Source organism: Ricinus communis, chromosome 7 (assembly GCF_019578655.1).
Source record: "Ricinus communis isolate WT05 ecotype wild-type chromosome 7, ASM1957865v1, whole genome shotgun sequence".
In the NCBI taxonomy this organism is placed as follows: Eukaryota; Viridiplantae; Streptophyta; class Magnoliopsida; order Malpighiales; family Euphorbiaceae; genus Ricinus; species Ricinus communis.
The window spans coordinates 23467932-23480588 of record NC_063262.1 but is presented as its reverse complement, the minus strand read 5'-3'; the positions used below and the strand labels follow the sequence as shown (position 1 = coordinate 23480588).

Sequence of the window (12657 nt, the reverse complement as noted above, 5' to 3'; positions counted from 1 at the left end):
TCTTCTTGTTTTTATACGGCAAGGAACTGAGAGCCAACTTCCGCTGGGCGTGATGTAATCTGTAAGTTCTGTTATAGCTCAATTGGAAAAGAATACTAGCATAGGGACTTCATTCCTAAATGGAAACAGCTGAAAGGACTTTCTTATACAGGAAAAGTACAATCCAAGTGTCTCTACAAAAAATTGAACAATGACAACAAATTGGAGAACTACAACTAACAAAATTGTAAACAAACAACTATCAGAATCGGAACCACCAAGATGATCATTTTATGATGCCTTTCATTTCAGAGCTGTAGAATATCCATAACCTGTGTTTTATACTTCCATTTTAATTTCCACCGACATTTCTGAAATGCTTGGATCACTTTTTACCATTCCAGTATTTACTATTAACTGAACTTCAACATGAACCAAAGAGGAATGATGCATACCAAGGAAAGTGTCCATATTGATACATGTGCAAAAGCACGAACCCTCAAAATGTGAACATTTATGCATTGTCTTATTTTATAGCATATTGATAGTATATACAGGATATATACATTACTTAGGACCCAAGCAGTTATGATTTTTGTATTCTAAAACACAAAAAAGAAAAGAACAAATCCTCAATGACTGCACTCAAATATTTGGGAAACTAAAATCTAATGAGCACGCTAACTCCTACTTGGGAAAAAAATGAAGACTAAAACACAAACAGATATAGTTACAACCTAAAATATGTTGAAAACCCTGATGGGCAACAAACGTATTAAAAAATCAAACAAAATTTGTATTCTTTTCATGATTTACCCTTTCCCATGGATCCTTCTCTCTGATTACGGAAATGACTGAGAAGCTGCTGTGCCTGCAATGCATAATACATGTAAATCATATATGATCTCACACACTATAATACATCCAAAAACTTGGTTTGATACCTCTGCTAGAAATTAAAAATATGATAGTTACAACCCATTCTCCCAAGCAACATAAATATGGCAATACTTGGAAGTTTTTTCTCCCATTCTTTCTCCCAAAAGCAGCTCATTGGAACAAGCAGAAGGGAGAAATTGCTGTGGTTTAAAAAAAGAAAAGATAAGAAGAGATGCTATTGCCATTTAGTTATCGCGCTTCCTCTACTTCCTAGTAGAAGGCATAAAAATAACACCAGAACATTGAGGTATTTGGTTAAGCCAGCAAGTGAGAGTTAAAGCATACCTTTTCCTTTGCTCTCAGTGTGCCAGACTGGGATAAGGCAACAAGGGGAGGAACTGCTCCTTCTTGCAAAACAAAAGTACAAAACTTGGGACTATTAAGGCACAGTTGCAGCAATACAGAGGCAGCATTTTCCTTCCCTCTCTGAGATCCTGATTCAACAATCTCAACCAGTGAAGGGATGCCTCCAGCACGCGCAATTGCCAAGCGCCCTTCTCCAATAGTTGACAGGTTTGCAAGAAGAGCAACTGACTTATCAACCATTCCAGTGGCAGGATCCATCAACTCAACAAGATACTTCACAGCTCCAGCTTGAACTATACGAGCCTTGTTCTCATGAAGGATTGAAAGGTTAAACAATGCAGTGGCGGCATCCTTTTTCCCTCTTAGAGTCCCAGAGGCTAGAAGATCCACCAAGGCTTTGACTGCACCAGAACAGCCAATTTTTGCCTTGTATTCTTCTAAAACAGAGAGACTAAACAGGGCTGCTGCAGAATTCTCCTTGGCTCCATCATTTCCTGATTTTAAGACATGAATAAGTGGTTCCAGTGCTCCTGCCTCTGCAATCATGGATTTAACTTCTTCATTGATTGAGAGGTTCAACAGAGCTGTAACAGCATGCTCCTGAGTTTGCTTTACACCTGAGTACAGTAGTGAAAGCAAAGGTGTAATAGCTCCAGAGCGACCTATAATGATGCGATTCTCCATCTTGTTCTTTGCAAGAAGGCGTAATTCTTCTGCAGCAGTTGCTTGCAGTTCATTTGATTGGCTTTTAAGACCTTCAATCAGACATTCAACATGAGAAGTTGTAGTTAGATCATCAAAACCTGAGTCAAGAAAAGGAACAGCACGGGTTCTGTTGAGTTTATGGTTTGCATTGCCTTCGCCATCTGCCTTCGTTTTAGGAATACTAAAATGGTCTGTAGGAAACCAAGGAGAAAACTCTGATTCTTTGTTTGGCAAAACAGCATGGCCCTCGGATGTGATCTCGCCTGACGAATCACTAACCTTTTCATGTTTTCTAGATACCATTGATACCTCATTTGCTATTGGAGGCACATACTCTATACTGGATATGGCGCTGGAGGTTGATTCACTCCTGCTGTGATTATATGACAGTTCATGAGATGGGCGCTCAAAGCTTTCAATCTTCTGGACTTGATATCCATTGGGTTCTTCTCTGCTTAATTTAGACAAGAAAACAACCCTTTGCTTCTCGAATCCATTTCCACCTTCAAGAGATGATTTTGATATAGAATTGCTATTGTGCAGAGAGTAATGTAAACTATCTGAGCACTGCAAAGCATCTGCTGGGACTGAGGCTGATATAAGATCATCTTGCTTAGAGTTACTGGAAGGTCTTATATGGTTTTCTTCACACCAATTTGATATCATAGCTTTTACAGTGTAATTGGGAATGAGATTTGAGTGAGCCAGTGTTTTACGTGTCTTTGGGCAAATGGTCAACCCGTGCTCAAGCCATTTCTGAATGGAAGCCCTCTCATAAGTTTGACCTGAAGCCACGATCACAGGATCCAACATGAGTTCCAATGATAAAGGGCAACGAAAGTATGAGGGGATCAGGACTCCACTTTTTGGGTCGACTCGTTCAATTTTAAGCAAGCAATTACGTATATCAGAGATGAGATCCACAATTTGATTGATTTGATCCAAGTCCCCTTTTGCTTTGTTTACTTGTATATTCATTCTCTCCTTCTCCACAGCCACACTTTCTTTCAAGATTTCCTGGCCTGATGTCAAGCTTAGTGACTGAATAATTTTGACAAGGGGATCACTACAAGGAACCACTTCATCTCTTTTATTTCTTACAGCCTCCTCTATATGTTCTGTCATCATTTCCTGTTTCAAAGATTGAAGCTCCTGCATACAGTGCTGGAAATATTCCACCAGAATTTAGTCACACAACAGGCATGATCAAGAAAACTAATAAGAAAGTGATATTGATTCTAATATAGAATATTGGACTGCAGTAGCAAGGAAACAGGAAAGTAGCTGAAAATAAATGAAATAATGAATAGGAACTGCTATTAATAACAGTTCTGTTAAAGATAAACCAGAAACTGTTTCAGTGCACACACCTGAATACTAGTTAAACTTGAAGTGGATGGCGATGATCGCAACAACCTTGATAGTAAGTGACAAATCTTTACCGATGAGATTCTGATTTTCATGTACAAGGCTTCACTTTGTTGAACCTATTCATGGGAAAAGGTACATGTGAATGGAGAATTTTGAACCCCATCAGCCTGAAACTAGAGTCATGTTTTCAAAAATTTTATGGAGCTCCATTTGATTGCCAAGAAGAAAAGGGAAAGGTAACAGGAACCCTATTACAGCTTTAGGTTGTGTTAGTGTTGCAAGCCTCCAAAGAATATTATGGAATTGAAGGAGAGTTTTCCTTTTTAGCATGTTTACCAAAAATGCATGTGCTAATGGAACACTTCTTCTACTGGCACTAAATAGTGTACTAAGCAAACATCTTTTTTTATTGATAATGAAGCTTTTTTATTTCCTCTTCAAAAAAATTAACGAAAATATTCTAATAATGCACAGCATTTTAACCAGGGAAAGCATTACTTACACTACAAAGCTTGCTCATCTTCGGACACCAGTTCTCCATAAAATCCCGAGCCCCATTAACGGCCAAATCAAGTTCTTCACATTCTTTATATAAGATTTGATCTGAAGATAATTTACAATCAATGATTTCATCAAGCACAGGTTTCAAATGCTTTAAAACTGTAACCATGTTCCCATAATCCTTCTGAATTGGTGCAGGTTTCCTGGTCTGGCATGAAACTAGAAGAATGAATCGAGAGATACTGTTGACAAGACATCTTACAGGTGTCATGTCCATTAGACCTGTTAGGCATGTAAAAAGAATAAAAATTTACAAAGAAAATACTTGGTATATACTCGAGAGCAATTTTAAATTACAAGATTATGCTTGTCAAATACAATATTTTCAAAACTGGCAGGTTTGTGGTTCTAGAGGACAAGTAATAGCTTATTACATTACAAAAGTTATCTAAACGACTCGTCATGTGCATGAAGCCTTCTTCAAATAGATAATTAATTTTATTTGTAGATATGAAAATACAACTTGCATGAATCAGCCCAGGCCTGTCAAAAATCAATAGGCAAAGGCATGCTAGATATGCCAATGACTAGGCAAAAGGCAGTCACTGTGACATGATAGAAAGAAGCTGAAGGAAATAATAGAACAATGTATAACAGCGGCATGGACAGTTTAATGGGGTCAATCTTTTCTGATTCCAACTGCTCCTTCAACTGGGATCCACAGTAGTACCCCATCCATGTTGATCTCTATCCCTGAAGAACCTCAATAGGATATGAAAACGATGAGAACTACTGGCTCCTAGATTCACTTCAATGAGAATAAACTAACCAATTCCAGCAAAAAGTACCCAACCTGCACATTATCAGCAAGTCAATAGACCTATGTACTAGCAGCACATATTAAGCGATGCTTGTCTTAAAAAATTGAGCTCTCTTCATTGCTAATAAGATTGAAATAAATCCCTCAGTTGGCTCTATCTCCACTGTTCTATTATCCATACACCACAGGGAGACACTGAAATCATTCCATGATTCAGGAAGGACAATCACTAAACACACGCGTAAGTCTTCCAATATCAAAGGGAATCCAGAGTGAGGATGCCATTTTTGTCTCTCAGCTATGCTACCAGTTTCCACAACAGGTAGACACATCATCCACAGCATTATTGGGCATCTAATTCTACTCCAAGGAAAGGTGCAACGAAACATAGAACCTTTCTAAGAAGATATCAGTAGCGAATGAAAAATTATGTTGCTCAGTTTACTTTTGCAAGAGATTCAAAGACTTCATTATGAATTAAACCTTATAGGAAATTTGGCATGCCTAATGACAAAGTACCATATCCAAAGAAAAAAAATAATGGGTTGACAACTTGCCACAATCAAGATCATCTTATCTCTTGATTAATCCAGTTTAATCAGAAATAAAACAATACAAAGATAGATATTCCGGAATTTGAGAATTCCATGCTCAGTGTTTAAGTATAATTATTTTTCTTTTCACCATGCACTTGGTAATAAAAGGGAGAAAGAAAGTGAAATCTTGGGCACCTTAATATTTGAGAGAATTAAACACAGAACCTGCATTTCTTACAATCTAATACCACCATATGTCCAAGTACAACAGAATTCACATGTATGTTTTGGAAGCCAAAACTAAAGACTTTCTCTTCTAGTTCCTAAAATAACCAAGAGTACGTAAATTCACTCAATGAAGACATTCTTTGAACTGAATACCTAACATAATAACAGGATCGTAAACCCTTATGATAACTGATTAGATGAACCACCATTCTAGAAACATCACCGACTTTTTTGTTAAAATCACACCATCAAAAGTTTTCACACAAAACCCAGAAGAGCAATAAAGTTTTGAATCCTAAAACAAAGAATAAACACGCTAATCCATCAAAAACCATCTCCCTACCCATTAACATATAACAAAAAACAAACTCAAACTGAACCAGGGAAAAAAAGAAAGCATTCATCATTCCATGAAAATAGCTAGATACTTTTTAGAATCAAAACCATACCTTTCTAAATGGGTGGCTCAAGCAGGTGAGTTAATAAAAGAAATAACAGATCTTGATGAACATTAGCATGGAACTCTGTCAACAACTGATTAACGATTTGTCCTTTAACAACAAAAGAGCTTTCATTATATAGCTGCATGAGAGAGAGACTGTAAAAGAGCTAAAACAAGAGAAGTATTATGAGCAAAACTAAAAAGGCCAAAACAATTTCCTTTAAGAAAACTAAAAAAATAAAAGTGAAAATGGTAGGACCCTCTTTAAGGTTTGGTTGCAGATTTGTTGGGGTTTGTGGAAAGGAAATAAATTAATTAGTTGAATTAAGAATGGTGACAAAGAGTTGGAAATGAAAATGGGATAAGAAACGCAATCAAATGATTAAATTAGAGAGAAAAAAGAAAAAGGGAAGCCAAGGACACAACTTGTTTTCCATTTGTTAATTATTAATAGCCGATAGATGATAGTAATTAACAGGATATCCAAAATAGATTAGCAGATTGCAAAGCCAGGACCATGATTCTTCTGCAGATGTCTATTTACTCTTACCAAAATCACTAACATACCCTTCAGCTGCTTTTTTTTATTCCTTTTTTGTTCTTTTCCTTTGATTTTATCAATTAAGCTCAAATTCCAGACACCACAATATTAATATTCCACATTATTCTAAATTAATATTTTCTTTCAATTATGTATCAGTTGATCAAACTGAACTCAATTATTTTCCAAACTAATATTTCTTTTATTTGTTTAATATTTCCAATAAAACTTAATATTCCCATCATTTATTTATGAAAATTTTAAGGAAAATTATATTGTGATAGCTTGAATTCATCACTCCTTGGATTAGAGGGAATGGAAACTCAATTATTCCCCTAAAATAATCCAGTAACCAAACTTAATAATTAATCATTGGTTCTCAACAAAAATACAAATATTAAAAACATTATTAAGGGACATTATTAAGCGTAAGATAAAAGAAATAGACAAATAAAGTAAGAAAGCAATGACAAAAAGAAAACATCAAAAAATGTTTAAACCATAATTTGGCCTTTCTAATTCCATGACAAAAGCAAAGTTTCTTTCCTTTAAAAAATGGATTACTATTTGATAACCTCAGCTCTTAGAGAAAAGTTTTACAAACTAATTGGTGTAGAAACTTTAGACTGCCTTTAATTATTAATTCTTTTTTAAAAAAGAAAAGAAAAGAAAAATGTTAAAAGGGACTGAAAAGTGCTACTAATCACATTATTTATTAATTTAGACCAATGTTTATCATAAACTATTGCTATGCATATACATTTTAGATAAGTGCACTATTATAACAAAATTTAATTCAACATTAATTCTGGGTTCATCTTTGGGATTAAAAATTATTTATTTAGAAGAAGAATTTGAGATGTTTCTATAAAAGAAATATGTTTTTGTTAGTTTTAATAAATAAATAAAAATCAATATACTATTACTGCTTCTTCTTTTTGTTCATTAGAGTCAAATGGGTATATCCACTATGAAGATGATGGACTTTTAACAATGGTAGAAATAGCAATAAGACTCAAACTCAAGGTTTTTTTAAACTGAGAATACAAATTAAGCCACTTCCTAGTGGGCAAAACTATTTTTATCTAGTTATAGCTAAAACTATATATATAAAAAAAGTAATTTAATTATATTTCCTATCTCAAAATGATAGTTCTTTTTCTTTCTTAATCTGGTTAAATCCTAGTTTCTTTTAATTATTAATTTAATAAAATATTTTTTATTAATTAACATAAATATTGTCACATGTAATTAATTATTATATTTTATACTTAAAAATTTAATAAAAGTATTTTAAAGGAATTATAATAGAAGTTAAATTAGTTAAAAATATCAATATTTTTAATTCGCATTTAAATTGAGAGTGAGGTAGTAATTATTTTTAATATCATCAATAGTAAGTGATTACTCCATCCATCCATTTTAACCTTTACTTTTTCCCCTAATGGCCCTAACCCTGTTAGATAAGGTCCAAAGACACTGAAAAAAGGTAATAATGTTATCCAAGGACTGCTCTTAGCTAGCAATGGCAGGACAACCACTTAAGGCAGGCCCCAACAGGACAAACTTCTGAACTTTTGAAGAATCCAATTTCTAGATCATCTGCCCTAACAATATATATATATATATATATATATGTATATGTTTTTATCAGTAGATATGCAGGCAGACACTTCTGGTATGGTGGTTACTTAGCATATAAATATGCTAAAGATACCTTTGGTAGCCCTATTTATTATTTATGCTCAATCAACATATGGTATAAAACCAAAGATTCTTAATACCCAATATGTGTCTAACAAGTACCTAACAAACAATATAAGAATCTGACTCTACCTAATAATATACACTGATAATTACCATATACTAATCATATATTTTCGACCGAAAAAAGATATTCTAATGTATTTTTTTATCTAAGGTGATCTTAAATTAGGAAATGATTTCACCAATTATTTGTAAAATTAATGTTTGTAACAATAACCCCCAAAATAATTACAAGAGACTAGTCTTTCACCTAATTAAATGGGGTAGAAGCTCTAAGAAATTTTGTTTCTCACATTGATTACACCTCTAGAGAGAGAGAGAGAGAGAGAAAACTTTTGGGTCTTAATTACAAAACCCACTACTACTCTTGCTCTATTATGTGGTTATCAAATGCCAGCTAATAATATATATGATTTAAGGGGATAAGGCAAAAAAGGGTATAATTCCTTTCAAGAAATTGAGTAAGAAGTTGCATCATGACTCTTCACATCATTCATGGGCTAATACCATTCCTTTTCATGAAGGGTGATGCAATAAAGCTCCTACAAAAATCAATTTGTAATGGTGACTATTTTGTGATAGATAAAGCCTTTCAGAAAATAAAAAGTGTTTTGAGCATTAAATCAGACAGGGTCTACATAATACTTTTCTTTCCACCATTTTATTGGATTGTTTGAATTTGACATCCCAAGATTAACATGATAGAATTGAGACTATATTAAAAAAATAAAAAATAAAAAACAAATTTGGTTCAGTAATATTGGAGTCCTTTACAGAATAGTGAATTTATAAAGATAAGTCCAATTTACAAAAAAAAAAAAAAAAAAGAATCACAAATAACTACATATGTAAGTGGGACTTGATTTATAGATAATATCAATAATCTTGAGATTGAGAAATTTAATATGTGAGTTATTAAATGTTAATTATTTTTATTAATGTCGCGTAGTTAGTTTATTTTTATAGAAGCCATAATCATTAAATATTAATATTATAACATATATATATAAAAGTGTGAAATGAGAAAGGACAAATAAATTTACTAAAATAATCTAATTGATTGTTTAGCTAATTGAAATAATTAGATCATTTATTAATTAATTTATTAATAATAAAAATATCAATAATTTATTAAATATAAGTTTAAATTTAGAAGTTTAACTCTGTTAGGGTTTCAACGTTAATTATAAAATAAAATTTTTAAATAACATTAAGCAAAACAAACTTAATAACAATTAGAATCATAATATATAATAATGGAAAAGGAAAGAGAAAAATAAATTTACCAACTAAATTTTAAATTAATTGAATTAATTAATAATGATTCTAATTCTAAAAAATAACATCTTAATTATATTTTTTATATAAATTTAACTAATGAATTAATTTTTTAATTATATAATCCTTTATCATCCTAAAAATAGTATATAAATTATATTTTAATATTAGTTATATATTTAATGTATTATTAATGTAATAAGCAAAGAATTAAAATAACATACTAAAGTGACAACAATAATAAATAAATAAATAAATTCAAAGCTATAATATTAAATTTAAAAATATATATATCATTTTAATTTTAAGTGATAACGAGTTAAATAATTAATATTCACGTGTAGGGCTGAGTACGGATTGGTCCAATTCGGTTATTTATAAATCACTAATATCGTACAAAATCTCGATTCTTTTAAAATTTAAAGTATCTGAACTGTACCAAACATAAATGACATTGTACTGTATTGAATAAATTTTTTCAATTCGATGCTATTTTCGGTTATAGCATTTAGAGAAAACACAATTTTAAATCTTACATTTAATTAAATATATTAAAAAAATACGATTGACATTCAAATAAAATTAGTATAAGAATTTGAATTAGATAAAATTGCAATCACATTCTTGAACAACTTGCTTTGTAATTTAATCTACTTACAAATATAATAATTTAATGTGCAAATATAAACTATTAAAATATTTACTATTGCTAGCATAATAATATTTTGTAGATGGCTAGCATTAAAATAAAGAAATTACAATTATATAGCATTAAAATATAAGTCTAATTTTAAGTGTGAGAGATGCGGCTAGTTTATGGTTTGTGAATTGAGAGCTTAAGTGTAAGAGAATAAGCCTATGAATTGAGATTTGAGATATGCAGTTGACTGTGGTAATAGATGGTATTAATAAAAAAGAAATTAAAGCTTAAGTATATAATAAATTAGTAATATAGTATATATTATACAATAAATACTTTATATAACGTATTCTTTTTATAGAATACAAAGGTTATTGTAATATAATTAATATTTTATAAGTATTATTTATATAATTATTAATAAATATATGTAAAAAATTCAATTCTACACTTTGATCCGGATCAATACAAAAATATTCGGTTTTAGTACGGTTATTACTAAAGAACCAGTAACATACCGTAGTAGTAAAATATTTTTGGATCAGTTCAATTCGATTATTTCGGGTCTGATATTTTTCAGTACGATTATTCGATTCAAGCCGGAATCACCGAGATCTGTGCTCAACCTTATTCAAATGTGATGCATATGAGTAAAAGAAGCTAAAATTATTACCAATTGAAGTAAAATATTAACATGCCATTAAAGCTTTATCATGTCAATAATAATATAAAATAATATTATTTTAAATAAAAATATAAAAAAAGATAATAGTGATAAATATATTTAAATGAATTATAAAATTATTATTTAATATCATACAAAAAGATTTATTTCCTTTTAAAATAAATATATGTCTTATAAGAGCTTTTTGTATTAATGATATCATAAGTTATACACAACATACATAATTTTTAATTTAATAATCTTATCATTAAGTCATTAACAAAGATTTTAAAATAATTGACATAGTTTAATTTTATAATTTTTAAAATAGAAAAATAATATAATAATCCATATTAGAAAGTATTTATTTTTTTACCTAATTTAAATAAAACAAAAATTATTAATATAAAATTCTCTCTATTAAATTAATATATTTTTACAGTATATATGAATTTTGATGTTTTAATAATATATTGAGTTTATTTATTGCTAACAATAAAATTTATTATGATGTTAAATCTATAAATATATATTTATTTTATTTTTAAATAATAACGAGCTAAATAGTTAATATACATATCCAATGGACGTGAAAAAAAAAAAACTTGTTTAATATTAAGAGGAGGAAAATTTTTTAATTTACTCCATTACCCATATGAAATTAGCAAGTTCTCGCCATGAACCAAAATTTGGTGATTAATTATTGTTGCTGTGGTTTTTATTTAAAACAATAGGAAAGTTTGATTCCATAGTATAAAAAAGATCACAAGAGATATTAAATTAATTTAATAGTTGATAGTTTAGAATTAAAATAATTAGTGGTGCTCTAGGAAACATGTTTCAAAAAGGGACCAAAGTTATGTTATGATCCGAATCTTGATAAGCTAACTCTGGCTAACTAAAACTCCAAGTTCTCTTGTTGCAAGTTGCAACACAATGGTCAAACAATGTCATATTCACCATATGAACAAATACTTTACAACCCTCTTGCCCCTTTTATATTTATATACTTGACTAACCATGTTATTTGGCGTATACGCCATGCTGCTTTATACCAAACGACAACTTCATTAACGATCGGTTCCCCAAATAGGGAAATGTGAAGATCTTCAAGACCCAAAGATAAATTGATTCTTCCACCCTTTTTGCTATACTTACTGAAGTATTAATAGTTCATACATAAATAAAAATAATAATACGAGAGTTACAGAAGGGTAAATTTGAAAAGATTAGCCTGGTGTTCAGTTTCTGTGGTGGGCTAGTGACCATGTGAAAGAGCAAAGAGAAATGATTGTGAAGAAAATAGATGATCACCCAGCAGCACAGGGGATTCATTCTGCCTATTAAGCATACCCATGTGCTCATCATGTGTTATCAAAAGGTAGGGCTTTGAGGTGTTGGAATGGGAGCCAGGAGTAAGTGAGACAGTGATCAGGTATTTTTCCACTTGTAAAGAGTAGAAAGAAGAGGAGTGATTTTGGTTTTTCCCATGCAGTCTGCACAGCATCATTAAAAAGCTGGGCATACATGTGGCCTGGTTTGCTTGTTAGGGCGGTCCACTGCCCACCATGTCCTTACTTGTAGGGTACCCATGTCCTAAATCACAACTTCCAGCCACAATCAATCCCTGTCTTTTTCCTGCGCTAATACATGATGTGATTACTTTCCTGGGGTCGCAGAGGCCAAATCAGTCATGAATCATAAGCTAATCCAATATGGTATAATGGGCAATATTTCTTTTCTTTTTTTTTTTTTTTAAGAAAAAAACGTAGATCACTCCAATTCGTTTGATTTAACACATTATAATATTTTGGGTTCCTTTCTTAGTAATAAATTTTCGGACCGTCAATTGGCCAACTGAAATTATATTCAATGTTAAATATAAACAATTTAAATCTTTTAATAAATAATCTCTTGAATCTATGTCTATGAATTAAATA

At 31.1% G+C, this 12657-nt stretch overlaps 1 protein-coding gene across 1 annotated transcript; it reads right to left on the bottom strand.

Annotated features, from left to right (window-relative positions):
• Positions 1-409: 409 nt before the first annotated feature.
• LOC8275983 (U-box domain-containing protein 3) lies at positions 410-6360 on the bottom strand. The gene is made up of 5 exons (XM_015727129.3): positions 5835-6360; positions 3803-4083; positions 3300-3416; positions 1204-3093; positions 410-850 (listed from the first exon to the last, which is right to left on the bottom strand). The coding sequence occupies exons 2-5, from the start codon at positions 4076-4078 to the stop codon at positions 785-787; spliced, it is 2349 nt and encodes a 782-aa protein (XP_015582615.1). The 5' UTR covers positions 4079-4083; positions 5835-6360; the 3' UTR covers positions 410-784.
• Positions 6361-12657: the final 6297 nt, after the last annotated feature.

Bases quoted from the DNA above. Each gene is read 5' to 3' on its own strand.
- LOC8275983 (XM_015727129.3), bottom strand. From the start codon at position 4,078: ATGGACATGACACCTGTAAGATGTCTTGTCAACAGTATCTCTCGATTC. The intron at 3,417-3,802 runs GTAAGTAATGCT...TCCCATGAATAG, and splicing joins AGATGAGCAAGCTTTGTAGT to GTTCAACAAAGTGAAGCCTT. The intron at 3,094-3,299 runs GTGTGTGCACTG...GAATATTTCCAG, and splicing joins CAAGTTTAACTAGTATTCAG to CACTGTATGCAGGAGCTTCA.